Here is a 27,743-nt window from a genome sequence, read left to right on the forward strand (position 1 = left end):
AATACAGTTGAGTGTGCTGCATATTTTTCTGGACAGCAGCCAGAAACAATTTACTACAATTGACTCTGAGCTACATTGAGGACATGACCGACATTATAACACCAAGTACCCATAAGAGGAGATGATGAAGAATTAAATACCACTGATGCGTAATAAGACTGAGAGAGTAAGTTAATGAATCAAATTAATTAATAATGCTAGTTATAACAAGGACACTTAAGGATGTCAGAAATATGAGCGACTTGGTCAGTTTGCAGAAATAATGTCTTCTTCCTAAGGGAAACGACATCACTTTAAAAGTATATCATAACTGACACCTGTTTACAAGGAGAATAAGCATTTAAAGAATTTAAAACCTTTCATTTTCCAGATATGGCCATGTTTACTATTTTTTTAATTCAGAACACACAGAAAAAAAATACTATGTTTAAAACAAATAAAACAGAAATGCTCCTCTGAAATGACTTCTGTATTTTTTTTCCTCTACCAGTCTGACCTATCGGGTGATATTTATGCAAAAACTTTTACTTGTATTTATAATACTTATGCATAAAAGGCTGTGATGTTGTTAAAGATACTTATACGATTGTTGTCACTGTTGAACATAGATCTTTCTGAATATTTATTTTGCTATACTCCAGGCAAAAAGCCCTGTCCACTCACAGTCCACTGCTACATGCAAAATGAAACAATTTCTAGTATCCCTATTTAGAGTTATGTTTGGATCTGTACATCACAACTTCCAAATAGCTGCACAATTGCATTAGATATTTGGTATCCATTTGGATTTTACAATAGTATTTGGGACGTATGGAACAGTTATATTAATATGACTTAGTATTTTAAGGAAAAAAACTGTCTTGTACATTCATGCTATACTAATTTCATATGCACTGCATTTCTTTGTATACCATGAGGAGGAAAAACAAAATAACAAGGCAAACTTTCATTGTGGTATTTATGCTGTGTACATATTTATTTCGTTATTTTTTTCATGGCAGCTATGTAGAATGCATGTTGGTTAAAAAAACATAAGTATATTCATGCTTCTTTCTTAGAAAGTGAAGATAATTGGTTGATAATTATAACATCCACTCTACTACTCATTAAATACAGTTGAACTGTTTCTTGGTTGTAGCTAAATTATAATTCTTCGGTAGGTTGTATATTTGTTGGTATGTGTTGTTTTCTCTCAGTGGCCTATAATTTGTCATACAAAGATTTATTTGTCTCTAACAGAGCAGAAACTGTTTGTTGCTGGGACCACCTGCAGTTGGAGACATTGTCCAAGTGAAGTGGACAGATCAGATGCTGTACAATGCCACCTATCATGGGTCAAACATTATTCATATGTACCAGGTGAAACTTTCACATTTCTGTTTTCTTGTAGCTACTCAAACTTCTAGCAGAAAAAAATAAAAGTATATCAAGTCAGGGCTTGGTGTACCATAGATGCATAGGTAGTCATATAATGAACAGTCTTTTACTGCTACACATGGCACTATCATTGGCCTTGTTCTGAGTAGTGTCAGAATGCTACTGTACATCTGTGAAAGAAAAATAAGCTGAGTCTCTTCACATTTACATAAAGAATGGGCTGTAAATGATTAAGATATAGTGCTCTGAACTGGATTGCTTTTCATTGTACTGTGCATGTACCATGATGTATTACATGGAAAGTATATAGTAGCTGGGAAAATACCATACGCTGGATTTAATACCAGATTATAAAGGGTTTACCACTTTAGTTCCTGACTTAGTGACAGAGGATAAAAATGTGGAAATATAGAACTTTTTTTAATCTGCAAACTCATGCATTTCCATTAAATAAGATAAATGTTCACCCATAGCTATAGTAGTTTAATATTTTACTCTCAGACTTAAATCATATTGTTTAGACCACCTATTAAACATGATAGCTGATATATTTTTTTTACATTTTTGTCAAACTTATAAACTGTTGACATTTCTTGTACAGACTCGTATCATGGCAAAATACAGTCATTGTCAATACCCTTTCTTGGATCACTTTTACACTATTTTTAGTACTGATGTGGTATCCTGCCCAAGGTAACCCGATGTCCAGCTGGCATACCAAAGGCAAAACCTTCCTGATACAACTATGTCTGCTGAATGACCTCACCCATAGGTGTAGGAGTGCATACGTGGATGTATGAGTGTGAGATAATCAGATTATCTTGCCACCAGTCCGAATGCAAGACCTTTATTCCTGTCGGTCTGAACACCATGTTGTCATTGCCACTACCATTGCCTATACCTATTCAGATAAGTGCCATGTTGGGGAACCTTCTTTATTCTTCCTTTTTATACATATGATTTGTTTATATCAGCTAAGAGAGGGACTATAGTAATCTGATTCCTTATAAAGACCCCCACTCCTAATGTCTTTTTTTTTAGGTGCTGAGCATGATATCAGAAGTTGTAGAGCTGGCCAACAGTTCACCCCTAAAACCCTCTGAAGCAGACTTTCCTCCTCAAATACATAGAAACCCAATGTCTGAAGCACCTCAGTTAGAGTTGTCAATGTTTCTCTCTCCTTTGGCCTGAGGGGGCACTGTCATGGATGGGATAGAATCTTCTCTTGTAAAAAAAAATCTCTTGTAAAAAAATATAAATAACTAAGTAAAAAGATCATACCTGGACTTTCCATTCTAGACCCCCTACTGTCAGGTATGTTTCCTCTTCGATATTGTTTAAGGACATGAGCTACGGCAAGGACTATATTGGGCTCTCTAGTGTCATGCTGTAGACTCAGTTGGATTTGGAACACCTCCCATCCCAGTTTTTATTAGATTGGATCAGGAGAGTGCTTTGCCAAGTCCTCCTACTGTCTCGTTATTGGTCCAAGTTCTGCTGCCATTTAGATCAAGGCTGTCCTGCTCCATGCTGGCACCAGCAACAACCAAATTGGTGTCTCTCACACAGCCTGAGGCCAAGAAATCGGTCCCTAGGATGGCGTCAGCTTATCTGATGTAGAGGTCAGATTTTAATCAAATTGATCACTGCTACAGTAGCATTAGCTATATGGATTATATCCTGCCAAGGATATAACAGCCAACCAGCTTTCAAAGCTTCAGGGCACCTTCCATATGCCCAAACCAAGCAGATAGAGCTGAGTTGACTAAAAGACAAATTGGATGAAAAGCCCTTCAGAGCTTCCCTGCTGCTGAAGAGTATGCTTCTCTGAGACTTTTAAGGATCAGCAGTTGGTTCTTGCTTTCCTTTGCTGGATAGATAAGTTCCCCTGGGGGAATAATTTTATGCTTAAGTTGTTGAAGTTTTAGTACTTTCCTCTTCATGAAAGTTATTTTAAAGCTAGGAATGGTGTGTTTAAACAGAGTATCTCAAGACTGTAACATAATTTTAAATGGTAGTGCAAAGTGACTGAAACCTTTTTCTGTGGAGAAATTGTGTTTAGATTTCATTTGTGGGACTGACATAGTGTTTTTTTTTCCTTCCTTTTTTTTTTGTCAAAAACGTAACTTTGGTAGAGTGGTAGTGTTAACAGCACTAACTGTTAACTGCTTGTCTTCCTGGGAAAGAGGAGCCATTTGTGGCTTGACAGACTTGAAAGACTGTTGGCTCCACAGTCCTTCTTCCATCCACAAAAAGAAAAAGTTAAGCAAACAGTCTTTGCCACTACAGTAGACTAATGATTCGTCTTAGCCACAGGTGGGTGAGTTTGCTGTGGCCATTTGCTGGATCTCAGACCATTCATCTTTTACCTGGATGCCACTGGTGTAGCACCTACAAGCCACTGTGGACCAGAGGTAAGCCACATACTCTTGTTGGATCTGGGAGCGGGTACTGTCATGTCAGAATGCTGTGCCCATCTCTGGAGAAGCAGCTGCTGCCATTAGTAACATGCTTGGCCCCATTTTCCTGTTAAAAAGAAACAGAAAAGCAAGCATGTTTCTATACCTCCTCAAATTTATTTGGATAGAAGCTGTGTACTGGGTTTGGCTCAGGGTTTAATTCAGGCTATTGGTCCTTCTCTTAAAGTAGTTTCTGGTGGAAAAAAAGGGATAATCTTTTCCTGAAGTGATTCAAGATTCTGAATCTGAACAGGAAGATGCAGGGAGGGATACCTTTTTTTCACAGATTTCTAAGTCAGACTCAGAGGAAAGCACAATGTCTGATTTTTCATGTTAGGGTTTCTCTTTTTCTGAAACTATAGCTAGAATGTGCCAGTGTTTTTAGTAGTTGAATACTGTGAAAAGTTTCTCTGTCCATCAGAAAATGCTTTGAATTGTTACAGAAGGATTTTTCAGTACCCACACCTATCCCTCGTGTTCTGCCTGCTTTAGAAGGATATGTGTTTGTTACTGTCTGCATTTTTCCTGATAATAAGATGGCTGTCCCTAAAAAGGCAGATAGGATGTATAAAGTTCCTCAGTCTTTTAAATTTTTATAAACTATTTCCAAACCTGACCCAGCAGCTATAATTTTAGTTGATCCCACTGCTACTAAGTACTTAGCTAATTCAAATCCTACTGTTTCTGATAAAAAATGGAAAGGTTATTGGTAGGTATGGGGAAAAAAGTGTATACTGCTGCAACTTTGATTTTCAGAATTTTGAATTGTCAAGCTTATGTTAAAGTTTGTTCTGACAAATTGTGAAAGTATGAGGAATGATTTATCTGCAGTTTCTTTTTGTGAGGAAAAATCTGCTTTAAATAACTTAGTTTCTTCTATTGCACAGGTCAGTACGCATTGTTTGCAGTTTGTGCATGCCTCTCTTCATACTTCTTCTAGGACTATGGCCACTGGTACTGTTTTAAGGTTTGCATGGCTGCATTCTCAGAACCCCCAGCTTGCTGAAAATGAGTTTTTTAAATTCTCCCTTGGACAAAGATTTAGTTTTTAGCCCCTCCATTGCATAGGTGATCAAAAAGTGTGATGAAAGGGGCAAGCTGATGCAGGGATTTTTCAGTTCTCCTTATTCAAATTGCCCAAAGGATCTGCTCATCCACTTTGGCAAAAAAAAAAAAAAACAGAATAAACTGTCTCAACAAAATTCAAGTAAACAGACATTTCAGAAGTGGCAAGGGGGTTTTGAAAGAGATCTGGAACTTCCCTAAACCAAGGACAGACAGTCCAACACGTCTGAATAACTATTCAAGAGACCTTGTGACCCCTTCCCACCCTGGCCACTTTTTTTCTTTCAGAAAGTCTGAATTACCATTTTTCTCTTTGGCAGTAGATTGTTTCAGACAAATGGGTTCTGAAAATCATTCATCAAAGTTACAGATGGCAGTGGGAAGACATTCCTCATTTCCATGGAGTCATTCCTCATCAACCACAGTGGAGGCCTGGGAGGAAAAGCTCCATACAGAAGATACTAACATAATGAATTAAAAAACATTCCAAAAAACAGTTGAAAACAGAAGATAACAGCAATTACAGGAAATTGTGATTACATACTACCTTACAATTTAATTTTGATTAAGCTCATAACAAAGTTCATTAGAACTGTGTAGTTCAATATGAGGTAGTTCAAATACATAGTTTACACCTTACAAGTTTGATTAATTGCATAGCAAAAGACATTAAAGCTATGTAGTAAAATATGAGGTGGTACAAAGTACGCATTGAGGGATATGACAAAGGTAGTAACAGGAAGAAACAAGAATGAGAGAGAAGGTAGAGAAGTGTGGGTCAGTATTCAGGGGAGGTAGAGTGGAGGAGCTAAGATGATAAGAACAGGAAGAAGTAGTTGGTAGGCAGAAGCAGTTAGTAGATGGAAGGTTTAAAGCTGGGCTTTTAGCAGGAACATATCCAGAAGTTTTATAGGTTTTCTTTTAAGATTTTTTGAAGATATGAGTGTGGGGCATATTTCTAAAGTTCAGTAGGAGTTTGTTCCAGGCTAGGGCGACTGAGTAGCTATATAAGTGTTGTCCTGTTGCTTTTTTTATTTTATGGATTGCTAAGAGAAACCGATCAGAGCTCCTAAGAGAGTGGGACATGGTATAATAGGATACGAGGGAAGAGATGGCAAGGCAGAAGGAGGGTTTGTTCAGAATGGAGTGAATAAGGGACAGTTGGGGGAGTAAAAGTAGATGGGTAATTCTAGCCAGTGTAGTGTTAGTAGAGAAAGGCAGTGGTGTGAGTTTTAGAGTTGGTTAGCAATGAACACGGCAACTTTATTGTAGGTTAGTTCAAGCTTGACCTGTATTGTGGATTGTAGGTTGGTCAGGATTGGGGAGGCATAGAGGAGGGTGGGAAGAAGATAGGCATAGGCAAGAGAAAGTCTTGAGTCATTTGTGAGGTATTTTTTATTTTTGTAAAGCAGTCCAGGTTTTTGATGTGTTTTCTTAATACAGTTAAGTACATGTGGATCAAATTTAAGTTGGTTGTCTATGATTGCACCTAGTAGCTTCTTGTGTGTTTCGACATTTATGACAGTGTTGTTTAGTGAAGTGATGGTAAATGATGTTTTATGATGGGACAGAGACTGGGCAGAAATAAGAGAAGTTTCTTTTTTTTTTTTTTTTTTTTTTTTTAGGGTTGAGTATTAGTTGATTGTTAGCTAATTTTCAACAGAGTGAAAGGAGGTTTGAGTAGGTGAGTGGTGGTCCGAGAGGTTGTCAGATGTAGAGATGATAGTCAAGTTGTCCACATATTGTATGAAGGTAGTGTGAGGGGAGGAGGTATGAAGACAGTTGGTGAAAATGTTGAATAGTAGTGGTTCACGAATGGATCCTTGTGATACACCAGTGTTGTCAAGGAGAAAGGAAAAGGAAGAGAGCCATTTGACAGATTGCTGCCTGTTGGAGAAGTAGTTAGAGAATCTGCCAGTTTGGTAAGGAGCACAGGGTGGGTAACAATGTGAAAGTCTTTGGAAAGGTATAGGAATAGACAGGAGATGTGTTTGTTGTTGTCTCTGGATTGTGTGATAGTTTGGGTAAAGGAAGTTAGAAGAGTGGTAGTGCTGTGGTTAGGGTGAAAGCCATGCTGAGTGGGTGTAAGTAGATTTTTCTGCAGGGGGTAGTCCAGTAGTTGCTTATGAATGCATTTTTCTAGTAACTTAAAGAGAGGAGATAGAATAGCTATTGGGCTGAAGTTTGAGAGGTTAGTGGAGTTCCTTCTCTTGTGGATGGGTATAGTATAAAATTGCTTCCAGACTGAGGGGACAGAAGATTCTTGAATAGATTGGTTGATTAGGATGGGCTAATGAGCTAGCGGCAAGTTTTAGGAAGTGAGGGGATAGGTTTGTCTGCTGAGGGAGAGCATGGCTTAAATTTGCTGAGAAGAGATTTTATGTAGGAAGTGGGATTGATTTGAGTGAGAAGGTAGTTGTTTGAGTAGCTGAAGGGGGGATGGGGGAAGTTGGTGGTGTAGCTTTTGTGAGATAATTTAGTGATGGAGTCAGTAAAGTAAGAGTTAGAATGGAGGCAATTTCCAGAGGATAGTTGTTTGGACAGGGGTTAGGAGAACTAGTGCTTCCAGGGTGTAGAATTTTATTTATACTATTAAAAAGTATTTGGGGATTTTTGTGGTGGCTAGATAGTGGGTTTTTATAGAAATTTTTCTTGTCGGTGTTTACCTTCTTTTTAATGAGGTTACAGAGATGTTTGTAGTTTTGGAGGTGAGTCTGAGTTTTGAATTTTAGCCAGTTTTTCCAAGCGTTGTCTCTTTCTAGCATTAGAGAGCGAGTGGAGTTTGTTAGCCATGGTGCACCTTTGGATTTTATTCTAACTTTCCTAGGGGGAGCTAGGGAGTTGAGAGCTTCAAGGAATATAGTGTTGAATTTCTGCACTGCTTTCTCAAGGGGTAGGTGGAGCAGACCAGTTTATGGAGGAGAGAATCTTATTGAATATATCTGCATCAAAGTTAGAGAGACTGTAATGGTCTTTGTAATTTTACAGTGCGGTAGGGTGTATCTTTGGATGCAGATGAGAGAGTGATCACTTATGGAGTCAGGTAGTGTTTTGGGGTTATTATTTTGCAGTTGGCTATTACAAGTTCAGCTGGATTAAAGCTGGGGAGGGAGAAGTTGACAGGGGAGAAGTTAAGTTGGTTAGGATAGAGTATAGCTACTCCACCTTTTTTGTGGTTCCTGACGAGGCTGAGGATGTTGAATATGGGGGAATGACTTGATTGTCAGAGATGTGGAGTTTAAGCCATGTTTCAGTTAGAGTTACTATGTCAGGGGAGTGTTGGGCAATCCATGAGTGGAATTCTGCAACTTTGTTGAGAATGCTGTCTATGTTCAGGGAGTATATTGTTAAGAGTTTGAGAGGAGGAGTTTACTGGGAAAGTCCAACTTGGAACAAAGCCAATTTTCAGTGGAGGCCCAGGAAGAAATGTTCCAGATGCATGTCTTTGTAATGTGGGAGGAAACGGGAGTACCCAAAGAAAACCCACATGAATGCAGGGAGGACATGCAGACTCTGCACAGAAGGCACTCCAGCTGAGAATCAAACTGGAGATCCTCTTGCAGTGAGACAACAATGCTGTCACTACACTACTGCTCCATCCAACTAAAGCTCTTACCAGATGTGAGGATTAAACCTGGCACCTTCTCAATGGGAGACAAACACCTTAACCATTGGGCCATGGGGTGGTGGGAAAGTGACAGGAAAGGATATACTGAGGGGGCCTAGGTTTGGGTGTATGTCTCCTGATAGGAATAACCTTTTGGAGATCTGCATGAGGTTAGATATTTGGGTCTGTTTTTTAGGGTGTGAGATGGATAAAGGACTAGTTTGACTTTGAGAATGGGAGGGTTAGTGTAGATGAATAGAGAAGGGTTAATTTCAAAGGAGTGTGGAGTTGGTGACTTGGATGGTGGTTCAGTTAGGGTAGATGTGATATTCCTGGAAGAAAGTGTTGTATGTAAAGAGGTCAAGTGTGAGAGTATAAGAAGAAAAACAGTGGGGTGTAGATGAGTATCAATTTGTGAGAAGAGAGCAAGTATGTTGGGAGGGGGTAAGAGAAGAGAGATGGGGAGAAAAGTAGGTAAGCTGCTAAGAGGTGTTAGAGGTAGTAGTGATGGGATAGACTAAGCAGGTTATAGTATGGAGCTGAGGTGAAATAGAGTTCATTTCTGCTAGACGGTAAGGTGGGAGAGGTGGCTAGGTAAGAAGGTGAGTAGTGTATTTAGGTATTTAGGTATGTGTTGGTGGAGTGAATGTTAGAGGCAGGAGGTAGTATGTGGAGAGGAGAGATGCTAGGTAGTAAAAAATGAGATTAGATAGAAGGTTTTGAACATGAAGAAGACAGGTTAGGTAGTGGATGGTGGAGAGATGATAGTAAGAGTTGGGATGATTTAGATTTAAGAAAATGGAGGTGTTATGGAGTGAAATTTTTGAACAAGAGGAGGAGGATTTAGTAAGTGGGGTGATATATGATTGGTGGTTTAGTATAGGGTCTGGAGGGCATGGATTGGTCTGATTAGAGTATAAATTTAGTGTATGTTGGGGAAGGTGGTAATTGGGGGTAGGGTAGGGGAGTGGAGTGGGTTGCACCAAAAGAGGGAGAAAAAAAAATATCAGTAAAAAGGCAAGATAATCAGGTCAGTGCATAGGCATGACTGATCAAGGTATACTTAGTGTCATAGACTTGTACTAAAGTAGACTTTTTGGATACACTAGCAGGAGGACGGAAGGGGAACCTAGCTTTATTGCATCCTGGGTGGTGTGTACACTGCTGTGTAAGCACTCTGTTTTACATAGTTAAGTTTATCCCATGAAAAAATGTGTTTCAGTTGGATGAGAACATGCATTTGGCAGTACTGGAGTGAATAGCCAAATGGGGACACTTTCTTGCAATTTGGTGATTTTTGAAGCCGTCATGTACAGCCATCGTGTTGGAGAGTGTAAAGTTAAACTGTGCTAAAAAAGAGAAAAAAAAATAAGTTTCAGTTAAGGGGGGTAAGGGTAAAAAATGGAGAAGACAGGATATTAAGTAGAAGAATTTAAGAGGTAGTTGAGCCTGATAAAGAAGTGAAGCAACACAAAACCATTGAATGCAATATATCTGGAGTTCAGCAGAGCATTGTAGCAAAATGTTTGTCTGCAAGCTGTAACAATGTTTAACTTAGTAGCATTTATAAACAAAACAAAAAAAAATATTAGAGTTAGATGGGATGGCAGTTATTTAAGGTTAAATTACAAATTCATTCAATAGTAGGTGAAGATTTTATCCTAAGTGGAGGGCTAGCTAGTACAGATGTACTAAATCGCTGTCATACTTAAACAGAAATGATTCATTAATTTATTCAGATAGTAACGGTTTGTTCAACACTTGGAGAATCAGGTATCAGTAGGCTTCAAACAGTTTTCTCTATATTTTGTTTAGACCATGAATATTCAGATTGCACTGATAAAAAGTTGGGAGGCTAAAGCATATCTCATGTTCAGAGAAAAGGCAGACCAGCATATCTATTTCATCACAGGTCCATGTAGTGTGGTGGACACTGCTGCAGTAGCATTGGATACACAGGCAGACTTTCAGTGAGATCTTAGCTCATTCAATTCAGTACAAATTAATTAGGCACAGAGCTAAAGTCTAAACAAAGTGTCTCACAGTAAGGAAGACTACTTAAGCAGTGTGTGGTCTAAAATATAAACATGCTGGGTTTCATTTGGGATACCAAAATTTATTCTTAGCTTTCATTAAATATTTCTCAAGGGAATCTTTCTCCTTAGACAGCTGATAAAATAATCTATTACTCAGTGAGATCTTAGTTTTATTTTGGAGCAGATGACTAAGTCCTCCTTTGAAAAGGTCTCTCAAGCAACATTAAAGTCCTCCTCCTAGGAAAGTCTTTCTAGTGTGTATTACATTGGCCATGTATAAAATTTCAGGCCTTGAGCTTTATCTTCCCTCATATACTGTTTCATAAGGATAGGGTAATACTGTGTACTAACTTCTCCTTTATACTTTAGGTGGTTACTCTGCCCTTTTTCTTCCAAAACTATTCAAAAGAGGAGGATTTTTCTTCTCCATTGCTTGGACATCTGTGATTTTAACTTTACTATACCAAGGATTTTGGAAAAGAATTGCTGTGGTTTGTACCCTTTGCTGCCAACAGACTTTGTACAGAAGTTTCAGAACCAGCATTGACGTGATGGTTATTTGACCATTAAATGTCTGTATACACAAAGTATGACAAGTGAAGCTAAAGTGCATTCTGCCAGAGCATAGCCACGTATCAGGCCTTCTTTCATAATGTTGCCATAGATGATATTTATCTGCTAAATGAGCATTACTGGACACCTTTGGAAAACACTATAAATTAGATGAAACTCCAAAGTCTCATTCAGCATGTGAAACTGCCATCATCCTAGGTTTCTTTCCTGAGACCACTTGGATTGGTTGCTGTTGACCCTGTCCTATGACAATAGAAGAGGATGAACCAGTACATAACAGATGTAAAAGTTATGTACTTTCTATAGTGAGAGAGCTGTATTGCAATGGTTCATTGTCTTCTCTACTTACTGTCCACCTTCCCTCAGCCTGACAGATGGAAGTACAGAATTGGTTGTTTGTGAGAATGTTGTGGATGCTCAGAATAGCCTACTCTGATCTAGAGAGGAAGGTGTGGAGCAATGGATTGTGGACTGTAGAGCTGCTGGAGCTTAGGAAAGTGTGCCTCAGTGTCAAAGAGACTGTGAACTGAAGCTGTAGTACCCACAGTAGAGGAGCACAAATCACAACATTGTAGCTGGCTCTATAGTTATGGTAAGTGTTATAGTGTTGGAATCTCAAGCAAATTTGAGACATCAGCTTACAAAATCATGTCCGCGCAATGTGTGAACAATCTTTTATATGAATGTCAGTGGCTGGAAAACATGACAGAAGTTAAAAAAATAAATAAAAAAAACTGCAAGAAAATGTCTAGTTTAAAGGATCTCTTCTATTCTCCTCTCTCTATCAAACCATAATTATCAATATAAGTGAATATTTGCATTGATTGGAATTAATTCCTCTAAAAGTCGTAAATTAGCTATACGTTTTCGCAGCAGCTCTTACAACTGTCAGTCCAGCCTGGTGCTAGGATACAATTAGCATGAAAGGGTCACGCACTGATACATGATTTGATGTATTGTAGCAACAGGGAATGGCTCTTCTATTAGAAGTTTCATAAACACGTATTAATCAATAATTTTCTTTCTACATCAGGAACATTCTTAAAACGTGGGTAAAAATAAAATATAAACACAGTCTTTAAAATGTACATATTTGTTTACAAACTTCAAAGGATAAGAAAATGTATATTGGTTTTACTTCATATGTTGTCTATAGAATGAAGGACAGCAACTGATGTGTCTAGCATACATATGCTGTACTGCAGACTTGATTATATGAAGTTCTTTTTATTAAACTTTTGTATTACTTTGTATGTTGCAAACTTTCATTATTTTTAACCATTGAATAATAATAGCAACACAGATATCAAATGTAGCTGTAATAATAATGAATATTCTTGGCATATTAGAAAGATTAGAGAACTGATAATGTCATGATAAAATCTGAGCGAGAAATGCTTGTGTCTGTGCCCTTTACAAAATAAATTGTCTCAGCGGCATTTTTGAAAATAACTGCATGACCAGATTAGGACACAGTGTTGTAATGCACTCTTCCCATTCAAAGAAGAAAAGATAAATTATTTTGTTTATGACAGCATTATGTAAAATAGAAAGGCAGAACTACATCTTTTAAGAAAGTATAAATACCTTGAGTCTGCAATCATTGTCAATTACATGGAAAATAAACTGTGCTGACCCCAACCATTGTGCTTTGCTTGCTTGCTAGCACAGATGCAGTGCTCATATGTACTTTTACACATTTTTGGAGCCAAAACCTGGGAATGAACATGGAAAATAAACTGCACTGACCCAACTGTTATGTTTTGTTTGCTTGTCATTTAACTGATTGATCTGATAATGTCAGTTTTCTTTCTGACCTCAACTTATGGATTGGGGTCCGAACCTTTGGATCTGACTCAGCTATTTCAAATACCCATGGCAACCAGAAAACTCTCAAGCTACTCCCTTACCCACAATGCACCAACTCCAAGCATCTCAGATCTCTTTTGCCGCTTCCAGTGAAAGACGTGTTTTTTCAGTGCTCTCAAGCGACTCCTCATAATTGAAATACGTTAACTGTTATTTCTCTTTAAAAAAAAATTGTTTTCTATCCCTGTAGTCTAATTGCTGTGTTGTATTACACTTTTGTTGTCTAAAACCTCACTTTTTTTCGTACTAGGGTACTTTTTTCAAACTACTGTTAGCACTCTTCCCTGTCTCACACTTTTCAGTGTATTTCCCTCTGTGAATACTGTTGTTGGTAGCCTTTTCCTTTCCTCTTAAAAAAAAAAAAAAAAGAAAAAAAAAACTTTATAAATACTTTTCTGCGGTATTTCTTTTACCTTTCACAGTGTCAGGGTGGCAGAGAAACTGGGTGGTTTCAAGAAGTGTACCAAATGCAGTCATAAAATATTGCTTTCACATACACATTCCTTATGTGTTTACTGCTTAAGACCTCATCACCTCCATGAGGACTGCTCCATTTGCCACTCTTTCAACCCTAGAGCTCTTGTGGAGCGGAAAAATAAATTAATTCTTAAAGGGTTTCTTCCATATTCCTTTTCTGAGGCCGTATCTGGATCTTTCCCCTGAGAAAAATAAAAAGACCATGTCTCCCAGTACTTCTACAGCTTCTACAGAATCATCTGGGAAATCTATGAAAAGACCTCTTTCAGATCCAGCTGACTCTTCGGATCCTAAAAAGGAAATGACAAAGTTGCAGGATCTGACATCACACTTGGATCCAACACTCCTGACAAAATAGCTGTTGGATCTGACTTCACAATCGGATTTGAAGCTTAAGAGACCTAGGCATCTATTGGATCAGACTTAGGATCTGACACCAAAAACATTAGATCTCAGCTCATTCCATACCCCTTCCAAGGACCAGATACTCCCCCTCAGTGCAGCCTGTTCCATCTAGAGTCCCTTCTCTATTTTTGGAGAGACCTAGGTCTCCTTCCCTCATGTCCACTCGCTCTTCCAGGAGTTTTATAGAAGATGATGTGGAGAGGTTAGTGAGAAGGATTCTGTCTGCACAGATCGTGTCAAGCATACCTCTCAACTGTACCAAATTCCTCAGTATTTACTGGTTTTGAGGGCAGAATAATGGGGTGCCACGAATTCCTGAGTGGCCCCTTCAATTCCCAATTCTTTTCAATGTTTTTTATTATTTACAATTAGAAGTTGCTGCCGACATCATCACACATCACCAGCATATCCTGCAAACGTCATCAACGTGCAGAGATCTGCTTGATGTCAACTTAATGAGGCAGACTGCCTGCCTGTTTAGAAATTTGGATTTGAAGGGAAGGAAATTGAATAGTATTAGCAGCACCAGCCACGCACTACAGTAGTGAGAGGAGTTTGCAGAGCTGGTCAGTGTTTCACTGTTTACAATTTAATTTCACTTGAAGTTCTGCTAAGTACATAACATAGTTAAAGTTCTATGGTGTAGAGTCTGTCCGGTCCCCCCAGTGTCCACCCGTGTTCCGCATGCACTCCCAGTCCCAGCCAGGATTCAGGAATTTACCTTCTCTAGCAGCTCGGCCACCACCTCCTCTGTCTCCAGGTAAGCAAAAAAAAAAAAAACATGCCTTATTGCCTTGCCTAATAGAAGCTGTGTCTGCCAAGTGCCAATAGTCTAGCAATGCAAACTAAAGTAAAATATTGATTTTAGCAATGAGTTCGCACTTTGCGGCAGGAGCAGGTGCATGAGTTGACTCTATTGAAAATAGGCCGCTATACCTTAGCTGGATATGCCGATTATCAAAACATAAATAAAGCAAAATAAATAAATAAATTTGGGATATTTTTTTCTGCATGTGGGAGATAAGAAGAAAAATACCAGATGCAGACGATGTTAAATATCATGTTTTTGCAACAAAAGTTTAAAATCACTTAGTCAGCTCTTTAACATTGTATGATCTGATCTCTCAAAAAGACGATGCAATAAAACTGATGGATTCTGTTAGTTGTTTGGCCATATTGTTGAATAATTCTCTTCAGGTTCAGCAGTAGGTTAATAGTGTCGTAAAAGTTTATTATCCTTTACAGAGGTAAGGCATTTCTCAAGGTGGTTACTAGGGAAAAGAAATCCTTTTCTGTTCTCTTGTATGGTGTTGTATTATATCCCTATCAAAACTGGAGGAAATAGCTGATCACATGGGTGCCAAAGTATGAGCAGTAACTATGGTGCTGTGTATGCATTATCTGCAAAGAAAACGATATGGGAGTACTACTACTACAGTTGAAGTTGATATCACTATGGGTGTGATTTGTGATTAATATTAGCTAATATCTGTTGGGCTGTTCCTTTTATTATGCAGACATGCAGACAGAACAGGGAATCATTTCTGCAACACAGTTGTTTGCACTTGCAGACAGTATATATTTTGGAAATTATCTCAGTGACAGTGCTATTAACTCCTGTGCTATCAGTTTGTAAACACAGTATTTCAGCTGTCCACAAATCCTATCATTCCAGTAACTTTCTAAGTAAGTTTATGACATCAATATTTAAAAACTGTCCTTATGTTTTGGGCTTTGTTCCCCTGTAGTTTTAAGCTTTGTCCAGATTTCTTGCTCTAGGAGGTTGAGACTGAGGTATGACCAGTATATATACGTGTGTGTGTGTGTCAATATACATATATTATATATATATATATATATATATATATATATACACACACACACACACACACACACACATATACACCCATTTATGATGGACTGCAGAAAAACCTTATTTCCAAATCTGCCATGGGGCAAGGCTTCACCTTAAGACAGTAATAGTCATGCTGCTGTGTTTTTCCTTCCTACCTCAGAATATCATGCAGTTAAATAGAAATAAGCAACTGAAACATTCTGCAATAGAGCACTGAATTCAAAATTAAGATACTTCTTAACGTGTATTTACTTCATTTTTATTTATATGTTGCATGTGTAAAATAATCTAGATGTCTTGTGGAGGCATGTTACCATTGCAAGTAGCATTTATGCAGATCCATATGCTTTAGAATAATCACATCCACCAGATTTATAAGGGATAAAGGGTTAGACTTTGCAATTTGCCAGCCATACACACACATTCTAAATCTCTCTGTAAGATTTATGACAGGAATTAATGAACTGCTATTCTATGCAGCACTGCTTTCTAGATGGTTTCTCTCTAGATTTTTGCAGTGACTTAGCACTGTCTGTTCCCTGAGAATAAGTGCATTTGCTATGTCAGGTTATCTCAGTATGTTATGTGGGTTTACTGTGGCTGATAGATAATTTAAAGATGAACCAGAAGATCAAAATACTTCCAGATGTTTGTTGCTTTAAGTTCAGTGCATGTAGAAAACTGCTGATGTGTTAGGTAGCATATCTGGTTCTGAAAGGCTGTAGGATTAGATGCAAAATGTTTTAACATGACAAGCTGACTAAACATTTGGGTAATGTAATGTACTGTGTAAGCCACCAGTACAGATCCACATGTCCTACAAAAAGCTATAGAGAATGGGGTAATCATATGCCAAGTCCCAAATGGCAAATGTTTGGTTAATAAGCAATTGTGTTTTAATAAGTAATCATCATAGCTAATAATTGTATTTTTTTTTTTTACATAAGTTTAAAGTTTGATACAATTTCAATTGTTAATATAAATAAAACACTGTTGTTCTGGTTATATTTTGTGTTTAATATTTTGTCTGTTCTTCAATTTGCATTTGATTGTTGGCATCCCACAATTCCATTCGAGTGGGCAGGGTTACATAATTATGTATGCAAATTTTATGTTGATCAGCATACAGATTTTTGGCTAGTTGTACCTACTTTTCATGAGCCTTTGCCCAGATTTTTGATGCTTCCAGATTGAGAGGTATGGTGTCAATTGTTCCATCGGTGCCTACCTTTTTGGGTCAGGCGACCTGCCCTTCCACCACTCCCTGTGTGCAAGTTCCACTTCTGACTTCATACCCAGTCTTGGAGATACCGGATCTGAGTTGTCCGGATCCATTTGCATCAGATCCGAGAGTTTCCTTATTCTCGGATCAGAAGCTTGTTCTGAGCTCTTCAGTAACATCAGATCCAGAGAGTTCTTTGAGCCAGAGCTGCCCTTTCGGGTCCTTGGTGTCATAGTTGACACAGAAGTTATTCGAGCTCTGCACCTTGGGGCGGGTTTGTTTGGCTCTGACTTCAGCTTTTGGGGAATTCTTCTGAAAGCAGGGAGGGACTTTGGTCCAGAGGCTTGCCCTTATGGATCCGGGTCATATTCCTTTCTGGGAGGGGATCTGTCTTTGAGGTGATGGAGAGAGCCTTGTCAGCATCCTTGACAAAGACTGTTCCCTTCCCCTTGGACCCTCAGTTTACTGACTTTTCACTTCTTTGCTTAGAGTCTCATCTACTCTCTCCACAGGGACAACAGATACTGAAACCCTAGGCTTCCCAGCAGGGTCTTTCCACCACTTCTGATACCACCCCAGAGCACCCCATTGAGGAGGTCCCTAAGAAGACAACATGCAAGAGGAAGCACTTAGACTCTTCCAAGGAGTCAATCACTGAAGATACAGACTTTGATGAAGGTGAAGGGCCCCCACGCTCAACATCAGATATCCAGTTTGGAGACATTCTTGAAGTCCTGAAACAGAGAGGTGGCTGGAAGTCAGCAACCCTTCGTTGGAGGAGTCTGTGTTCCTGGAGGAGTTTGGTACTGGCCCACCAACCTCTTAGGTGATTCCGCCTGCTGATAACCTCATAAATTTGATCTCATAGCGGGCATGGAATGCCCCAGACACCACTGAACCAATCCCAGGGAGACCAGACAAAATTTTAACAGTACCAGGGGACAGGCAGTTTTGCACAAAAGGAGTGCCTGTTGATGCCATGGTTGTGGTGGAGGTGGCCGCAAAAAAGGAACTATCTGAAGAGAACTCCATTGTTCATCTTCCAAACAAGGAGTCTCAGTCAATGGACAGGTTTGGGAAGCATGTCTTTGCTTCAGTAACCTTTGTCATCAGGTCCGTGAACTATTTGGCACATTTTACTAGGTTGCAGAAAGACCTAGTAAAGGAACTGTAATACCCTTTCAGGCTCTGTTTCTGAAGAGGTACAGGGATCTGTTACATCTCAGTTCGCTACCCTGCAATCAATCTCCAATTCTTCCATGAGGTTAATTTTGCAGTGATAAAAGAACTTCAAGGGCAGGGAGTTTCTGGTGTTTCCATAAGGAGACATGCCTGGATGCACTTATGTGATTTTATGGAGCTCGTCAAGTCTTCGTTCATCAATGCCCCCTGTGATAGAATGTCTTTGTTTGGCTTCAAAGTTAAGGATACTTTATCCAGGTGTGAAAAGGACAGAAAGACCTTGTCTGCCATGGGTGTACATTTTTCCATGCCTAAAAGAGCCTTTTCCAGGAATTAATGAGACAATGGCAAAATGTGGTTGAAAAAGTCTCAGGGACCTTTCCAAGACACGTGGAGGAAGTTCTCCCCAGGGGTAGAGGGGGGCACTCCAATGGTAGATGCTGCCCTTGCAGCAGAGGTGGCCCACAGAACCAAGGTTTTAGAGATTCCTTTTTCGATAGACCCTTCCAGCATTCCTGAAAGGGTGCCTGATTGTCCCCCTTCTGGAGACAGTCGGGGGTCGATCATCCCTGCACCAGAGAGCCTGGCTAGAGATGATAACAGATACATGAGTGCAGAGGATCATTTCCAAGAGGTTATGCAATACCCTTTTCCCTTTCTTCTCTAAGAGTTCAGACCTTAAGAACACAGGCCAGGAAAATAATCTGCAGTACCAAAGTTTCTGGCTGCTTGGTTCTTCAAGCTCTAGGATCAGTGGCAGTGGCAATAACTCTAGTACCTTTAGCCAGGTTTTACATGAGAATTCTACAATGGATGCTAGCCACACAGTGGCCAATACTTTACCAACCAATGTCAACCATAATACATATTACACAGATTTGCAAGAGAGATCTCAGGTGGTGGATTCAATCAGAACAGGTCCTACAAGGCCATCTGTTCATTCCCCCTCACCCCAAGGCCATAGTGACCATGGATGCTTCCCAGCTGGGGAGGGCATTAGGTCGTAAAGACAGTCCAAGGCACTTGGTCCCCCAAAGGGGCCAATTTGCATATCAGTGTTCTAGAGATGAGAGCGGTGCTTTCAGCATTGCAGGCCTTTCAAGAAGCTCTCCCCTTGGGGATGATTGCAATTCAAATGGACAATATGTAAGTAGATTTGTAAATCAACAAACAGGGAGGAACCAAATCTTACCCTTTGTGTCAGGAAGTACTCAGAGTATGGTTACGGGTGATCTCATCCAATCGATTTCTCATAGCAGCACACATTCTGGGGAAGTCCATTGTGATAGCAGACAAACTGAACAGCTGCATTTTTTTCTACCTCATGAATGCTCTCTCAACTAAAATGTGGAGGATATGATGTTTTTGTCAGTGGGGCCAGCCTTGCTGCATTCCTTTTGCTTCTGTCCTAGACAACAAGTGCAGCAGCTACTTTGCCCTGCCCCCCCCCCCCACAGGGGGAGTCACCGAGGGATGCTCTACATTACAACTGACTGCCTGGCCTTCTTTAAGTCTACCCACCAATCCCACTAATATTGAAGTTTCTGCAGAAAGCTGTCATGTAAGAGGAACGTTATCCTTATTGCACCTTTCTGGCCTCGAAAGATTTGGTTTCCCTTCCTTTGGCCTCACTTACTCCACCAACCATGGATTCTGGATCCGATCTCCTTTGTCACCCAATGGGCATGATTCATACAGACATACCAAACCTCAGGCTAACTTTCTGGCTTCTCCAATTTTATTAGGAGCCAGTCAACCTATACTCTTCTACAGTCCATCAGATACTTTTATCTTCACATAAATCATCAACACGTAAACTCTACTGCAGTAAATGGAGAAGATTTGCTTACTGGGCCTATGAGAATAACATTGATCCTTTTCCAGCCCCTTTGCATAGTATACTTGAATTCTCAGCCACACTTTTTAAAGATGGAGCGAATTCATCCACAGTGAAGGTCCAGCTAGCAGTGATCTCAAATTTTCACACAGGATTTGAAGGTGTTTCTGTTGCCTCCCATAAACTATGAAAAATCTTTTTGCAAGGTACTCTTCTTCTAAGACCTCCTTTTAGAGACCCTACTCCCCCATGGGATCTTAATCTGGTTTTGCAAAAAATTACTCTATCTCCCTTTGAACCAGCAACTAAATGTGAACTAAAGTTTCTCTCTTGGAAAAGTTTTTTCTGGTAGCCATTACTTCTGCTAGAAGAATTTCAGAGATTCAGGCGTTGTCTTTTAAGCCACCTTATTTGATCTTTCACAAAGACAGAGTCATTTTAAGAACTAACATTTCCTTTCTCCCTAGAGTGGTTTCAGAGTCTAATATTAATCAGTCAGTCGGTTTGCTGGTATTTTTCCCCAGATTTTCTAACAAAGATGAATACATGTTGCATTGATTGGATGTCCACAGGCACTTACATTTTTACCTGCACAGAGCACAAAGTATTAGGAATACTGACCAATTGTTTGTTTCCTTTTCTGACTTAAAACTAAGAAAACCTGTTGCCAAAATTACTCTATCCAGATGACTTATGGATTGTTTTTCTTACATATACAACAAATTTGGCATTACTTTATCAAAACCATTATGATGTCATTCCACTAGAGCTGTGGCAAGGTCATCAGTCTAGAGCTTCCATGGATAACATTTGTGCGGCAGCTACTTGGGGTACTCCCCACACATTAATTACTCATTTCAAATTGGATATGTTCTCCAGGGGTATAGCATCATTTGGTTCAATGGTGCCTCAGGAATATCCTTCCTTGAGTCCACCTGGGGATGTAGGTAGCTGGGTACTCTATCCCAGAAGTTGAGGACAGAATGAAAATTGACATCATCAGATAAAGAAGTTATGTACTTGTGAAGATTGAGGAAAGATGGGCGAAGGCTGCCAGCCTAGTCAAATAGAATTTGATACACAATTCTATTATTTGTATAAATAAAAGTAAAATACAGGCTTGTGTTCTTAAATGAAAGAAAACACTGTAAAATGTGAACTTCAAGATTGTTGCAACATTGCCATCTTCTGTAAGGAAAATCAAGCCAAGCATTTCAAATGTTCTTTGATGTTACAGTTATCTAAAAAATGGTGCCGAAGCGACTGGCTTAACACCTTCTTTCTATTATCTTAAATTAAGGAATGATTGCTAGAGTGTACATGTTTAAATGTCTTTTATTGTTTTAGTTTCCTGAGCAGGTGTTAGCTTGTTAAATAATGCAGTTTGTGGCCTGGGAACTCCAGACTAAGTGTCAGAATGATGTAATGTGAATACTGGGAAAACCTGTGTCAAAATTATGTAATTTGGGAGTGCCTTAGCAGAGCTGTTTGTTAGTGTTTTAAAAACTATTGTTCAGTGAGAGACTGAAAGCATTTGTCTTGGACCATCAATCCCAGTACTGCTTATGCTCTTTATGTATGTAAGTAGGATTATAGCACTGTGTTGTCTCTTAAGATTAGCTAAAGATTAGAGAGTTAGTTGAAATGTTTTTCTTTGACATCAGACCTGTCCTACTGTATTGTTTTAAGTTTCTGTGTGATCTCTGAACTCTTAGATATCTCTGTGGTGTAGTAGTATTGTCTTGTGTTTTAATTATTTATTATTAAATATTTTAAAAACCTTTACCTTTGGCTGGTTCATGTAGAGAAGTAGGCTCTAGAGTACATTGCATATTTATAGAGGTTATCGTAATAAGCCACTCTAATAAGCCTTAAGACGGAATAGTCACATTACAAATTGGATAATAATATTGCACAGTAATAATTGAACACCCTTTCAAGGGCCTTTGGGTAGCTGATAATATTAGCTGATGGTGGCAGAAATTACTACCATATAGTCTGGGTAAAGGGGCACAGCTAGGGAATCTGCGTCAGCCTTTCCCAGGAGTGTCTGTGAAGTTGTATAAATACTTATCTCAAAGTGTGTGGGGTGTGTCAGCTTCCTGGGCAGGGACACGAAGCACTGGTTGGACAGAGAGGGTACTGGAGGTTAGCTTGCCAGCTAGGCTGAGATCTGGACCCTATAGCTGTGCCAGTGGGGAGTCTTATTGGGGACCTGGAGAGCAAGGGAGCAACCAGCCCCAGACTGACTGTGATCTCTGTGTGTACTTAAGGGAAATTGTACTTTACTGTGAGTATTTGTTATCCTTTCCTCTTCTAGGAGATGACCTCCCTGATGTTAGTGGTGAGGATTGAGGCTCCTTGTTTGCTGGGACAGGCCACGGTCGTCACAGTACTCACCATAACATTCCATCTGCGTTGTCCATTTTCATTCTTCCTCAACTCCCCTCCCACCAACCCCCTGCCCTGTAGTCTCCTCAGAGAGCGAGTGTTTTTCTAATTATGCCACTTCCTTGGAACATGGATCCAGATATATTCTCCTCTATCTCTGTTTCAATGCTTCTTTCTGCTGATATTAGGAACCAAGATCTGAGGTACTTGGGGCTGGTGCATTGTGGGTAAGGGAGTAGCTTGAGAGTTTTCTGCTTGACAAGCTTTTGCAGTGGCTGAGTCAGAGCCGAGGGATCAGATCCAAACTCATAAGTTGAGGAAGAATGAAAATGGGCAACACAGATGGAAAGTTATGGTTAGTACATAACTACTTTTTTTCCCTTTCCTCATAAATGCAGTGCTTGTACATGTACAGTAAGTACATGACTTTCATTTTTGTGTACCAGATGATTCATCAGTCATGGTTGGGTTTTTTATATGTTTATTATTCACATTGCTTCAGTGGCATAAGAGTTCTGTCCCTACTCACAAACCCACACTGGCAGCTTTTCAGTGCTGAGAATCCCCTCATCTGACTCTGTGAAAGGGAAATGGCTAAGACCCTCCCATCAGGGAAAGACTAACCCCTGTCATAGAAAGTAAGTTACTCAGTCTTTGACTGCCAGCTGTAAGACTCATATTGCTGAATCTCCTGTGCAACCTGCATTAGTTGATTATACCTTCCAGACCAAGATGTGATCCCTCTGAGAACTTTCCTTCCTTATTTTATATACTTTTGATTTTATTCTGTTTTATTTAAAAATATATAAATATTTTTGTGTTCTTTTTGTTTTAATATTCTTGCTGTTTACCACTGCTATTAATTTCTCTGTGAGTTCTAACTTATTACTGTGTTGTTTGTATGCTTAATGTTGCTTTTAAGCAGTTATGTGGCTTTTTTAAAGTGTATTATGACTTGTGGGAAATTGAAGTTCTCTGGTGTCAGCTAGACACTAGGCCTCTTGCTTCTGTTGTTCATCTGCTTAATTTGGAAGTCCTGACAGGAGAGTATTGCGTTTGTTCTTCACTTTTTTCTTCTTTTATGTGATATTTATTACTAATGTAACACTGCGGCTGTTTTTTACCTTTAAATTATGATTTTTCTGCAAATTAGTTTATTTACATTTTCTGTAGGGATTTTTTCAGTACTGACAAGGGATTATCTAAATAAATGCTTATTTATGCTGTTTTGAAAGGTTTCTATTTCATTTAAGGGCATATATTTGATTTGTTGTCACTATTTGGGCAAGTTAACTTTGGTACTGTGACTGTGTGTGCTGTTGTTTGCAGATTGTAGAATAAGGTTTAGGACAATTTAAACTGTTTCTACTATATTTATGCAGTTTAGCTCCATTTGCTGGGTGTGGGCATACTTTATATTTTCTATTATTGCACATCTTGGTATGCCTTTAATAGTATGACTGTATTATTCTGGTTGGTGTTTTTTCTCTGACTTGATGGCTCATGATACAGCTGCACCCCCCCCCCCCCCCAATTAAATCCAGCTGTACCTAAAAAGAAAAAAATCAACAAAAACATGCCTCGGCCTATGATTTGTGAATCAATTCTTGCTTTAAGCCAGTCTGCAGGCCACTTACCTTTTTTCCCATTTACCATCTGTTGTGAGCCTGCAGCCATTTATGGTATGGGGGCTCAGACACATCCTCTGGGGCTGTTCCAGTACCTGGTTCAGGTATGCGAGAACCAAACCATGTAGGCACAGGAGAGGTACGGGGTAAGAACTCCCTTGCCAAATATAGTACTCTGTCTCCAGATATTTTGTTCAGTAGTATAGCTTATAGTAAGAGGAAACAGAGACTTCACCACACAACAGACACTTTGGTTATTGCTATGTATAGGACTGGTGTGGTTTCGTTAGCTAAGAGTGTTTTACAGTTAGCTCATCTTGGAGACTATGCTGCTATTCAGAATGATTATGGGGCTACTTTCTGTCAAGATCGGTCTTGCACCACAGATTTTGACAGGGACTCTGTTGCAGACCGTCACTGTCATTCTGAGTCTGTCCAACCTTATTTTTCAGAAGGTGAACAGATTCAGAAACCTAAGCAAGTGTTCACCTTTCCACAGATACTAGCTAGGTGTAGAAATATATTTTCCTGGAAGCAGTCTGGACCTGTGCCAGAGACTGGCAAAGTTTATGATCTTATTGAGGATGAGATTCCAAATGTTTTGACTGTTCCTCCTCTGCTTTTGGCCGGAGAGGATGCATGTAAAACTGCAAGTAAACCACCTTTGGCTAATGAACCAGTTCCTAAAAAGGCTATGTTAAAATACAAGGTGTACTCTGATCTTGCAGTTCTCTTTGATCATTTGTCATCTGACCCACCAGCGGTATCTCCAGCTGCCAACTCAAACGAGAGCCTTGGCTTCTTCTGTCCTTACATTGCTTGATAAAATTGGCAGGTTGTTAAAATCTCAGGGAAAATAGTTAATGCAGTCTAGTAATTTAGTCTTCAGAATTTTAAATTGTCAGGGCTTTATGTGGACATTTATTTTATAATGTGGTTACAGTTTAGCTAACTTTGCTGTATCTTTGCCTGCTAAACAGAATTATTATATGAATGAGAGTGTTTCTAACGTGACTCAGGTTTAAAACATGCTTTGAGGAGTGTCTTGGAAGGTGTGGACACTGTTTCCATAAATGCAGCCGTTTATGTTGCATTGAGAAGGTTTGCTTACGTATCCAGAATTTTTCTGGGGATTTAAAAATGAGATTTTGAATACTCCATTAAGTTATAAATTTATATTTGGCCCTGCTACTGTCCAGATTCTAAAACAGTAGGATGATAGAGGTGAATTGATGCATTGGGTGTCTAGAATGTTTCATATTCCGAGGTTCTCCCCTAACAAGAGGTCTAACTTTAAAGGGCAGAAGAAGCAAAACTCCTAGCCTAAAAAGAGTCGGGGTACCAAGAAGAAATGACAGGAAGATATTGCGTCCAAACAAAAAAAAAAGGGGGGGGGTTCCTTTCTTTTGTTTGTGCCTTTCGGCTTTTCCCAGTTAGGGGTTGCCACAGCGGAACTCCGGTCCGCTAATGATTGGCAGTTGATTTTTACATACCGGCTTGCCAGGCCTGACACACAACCTTCAACAAAGGTATGCCCATTCACGCATGTCTCCACACAGAAGACGCTCTAGCTGAGAATCGAACCGGACAGCGTCTTACTGTGAGGCGACAACGCTCCCGCAGCACCACCACCGCGGGTTCCGGGGGGTTCCTTTCTGTAAAAAAAAAAAAAAAAAGATCATACCCCTGCTAAAGAATGACTATGCCAAGACTCTAGGTATATTGTCCCTCCTTTCCTCTCGCCTTCTGCAGACTTTCACTCAACCCAGCATCCTTGGGCACAAATAGACAATTGGATGCTGAGAATAATTCGTTGAGGGTACTCTTAGCAGTAGACAGAAAATCCTCCTCCCTTCATGGAAGTCCCCAGCACCTACCAGACCAGATCAGACACAGTTGTTCTCTTAGGTTCTCCTTCAAAAGTTGCAAGCAGGGGTTATAGAACTAGTTCCTGCATCACAAAACAAAAAGGACTTTACACCAGAATCTTTTTGGGACCCAAAAAGTAGCTATTGTGGAGACCAGTGGTAGATTTGTTGTACCTAAATACCATTCTGAAAGTACCCAGATTCAAAATTCAAACCCTGAATATGGTCCTACCATTTTTCTGGACCACTGTTTCATGGTGACTTTCCATCTGCAGGATGTTTATTATCACATTACACTTGCTCCCATCTTCAAGTTGAATCTGCAAAAGTCTTGTCTCACTCCTTCACAAAGAATTGTCTTCATGGGGTATATGGTGGACACAGAAAAAAAAAAAATATATATATTTTTTTTTAACCAGAAGACAAAGTCCTGACTATTTGGAACAGTTTCAGGAATTTTTCTCTTCAAGAAGCTGCCTCCAGAAGAAAGTTTCTCAAAATTCTAGGACTCATAGCTTCACTGATCATCATGACATAACTGGCCAGACTTCACATGAGAAGGATTCAGCAGTAATTTAAAAAAAATGTTGGCCCCACCACATACTTTCCTTGGAATTCCAGGTACCAGTGCTGGATTTTGTGAAATGAGAGTAACAGTGGTAGAGGGATCCGATATCTCTCAATCCAGATCTGTGCTTCTCCCTTCAGACTCCAGTTTAATCAGTCCAGATAGACTTGTCAGATTTTGCATGGGGAACAGTGTCCAGGGGAGTTCTAGTGCAAGACGAATAGGGTCCTTTGAATGCTACAAAGCACAAACATCAAAGAAATGTGCACAGGCAGCTCAGGTACTCCCTTGACAGAACTAAGCTCTTCAGGAAAGCTTAATAGCTGTTTTTTGCTATTCTGGGACTACTAAGGATCAACCTGTCTCTGAGCAAACTATTGTTCGGTGATTGTCCCCTGCTATTGATTGTAGTTGCTCCTACCATGGCAAATCTGTTCCAGGCAAGGTTAAAGCACATTTTGTCAGAGCCTTATCCTCTTCAGTGGCATATTGGAAAGGAGTGGACTCTAGAAGCATTCTGGAGGCAACAACCTGGTCCTCTGTTGTACCTTTACAAAGCAATACCAACTGGATTCTTTCTCAAGTTCCAGAGCAGGCTTTGTGAGGACTATTCTCCCGGGGCTCTTGGATTCTTATCCTTCCTTCTCCCAGGTAGGGTAATATTGGGAAATCTAACCATATACTACGGATGCAGTGTGAGATGAAAATAGTACAGTTGTGCAAGTCCTATTTCTGCAGGACCTAGAATTTACTATATGTCTTCACTGTGTTGGCTTCACTCTCAATCTAAAGAAGTTAATTCTTACTCCTCAGGACCAGGTTTTTTGGTGTGCAGGATTCAGATCCTTACTAATAAGTATTTTCTTCTTCCTCCCAGGGTCATCTCTTTGACAGGTTTCTTTTAGTCCCTTTTTCCTTTGCAAGAAACCTCAAAGCTGTGGGGTTCACTACATCCACTGTTTGAATGGTTCATTTTGCCAGACTCCATTTTAGGAAGTTACATTGGTATCTGAGGACAGTTTTGCTGCAGCACTGCCACGTTCTAGACATTCCCATTCTACTCATGCCTTGCCTGAGTAAGGAAATTATGTGGTAGATTACCCAGATATCTCAAAACCAAGGTCTTCACTTTCAGGTGCCTTCCATTGTTTACAGATGCTTTAGACATAGCGTGGGGTGCAGTGTGGCTTTGTTCCAAATACATCAGTGTTTGGGGGGGCTGGTCACCACAATAACTAAAAAAGCATATCAACTTTAAGGAAATGAAAGCTTTTAACCTGGTTCTTCAGGTTGTGCATATCTTTGGACTCATGGTCCTCTCAGT

The 27,743-nt window shown here is 39.6% G+C and overlaps 1 protein-coding gene across 6 annotated transcripts in view; it reads left to right on the forward strand.

Annotated features, from left to right (window-relative positions):
• Positions 1-27,743, forward strand: part of KDM4C (lysine demethylase 4C) — a 3,520,425-nt gene that overhangs the window by 3,320,403 nt on the left and 172,279 nt on the right. For 5 of the 6 annotated variants that reach the window (XM_044061093.1, XM_044061091.1, XM_044061094.1 and 2 more), the window contains one exon: positions 1,240-1,359. The exons of the other annotated variant lie outside the window; for it this stretch is intronic. In XM_044061093.1, coding sequence (XP_043917028.1) covers positions 1,240-1,359 — 120 coding nt within the window. The remainder of the gene's footprint in view (positions 1-1,239; positions 1,360-27,743) is intronic. 6 annotated transcript variants of the gene reach the window in all.

The sequence above is a fragment of the Protopterus annectens genome, chromosome 2.part0 (assembly GCF_019279795.1).
Source record: "Protopterus annectens isolate FY-2018-M chromosome 2.part0, PAN1.0, whole genome shotgun sequence".
In the NCBI taxonomy this organism is placed as follows: Eukaryota; Metazoa; Chordata; order Ceratodontiformes; family Protopteridae; genus Protopterus; species Protopterus annectens.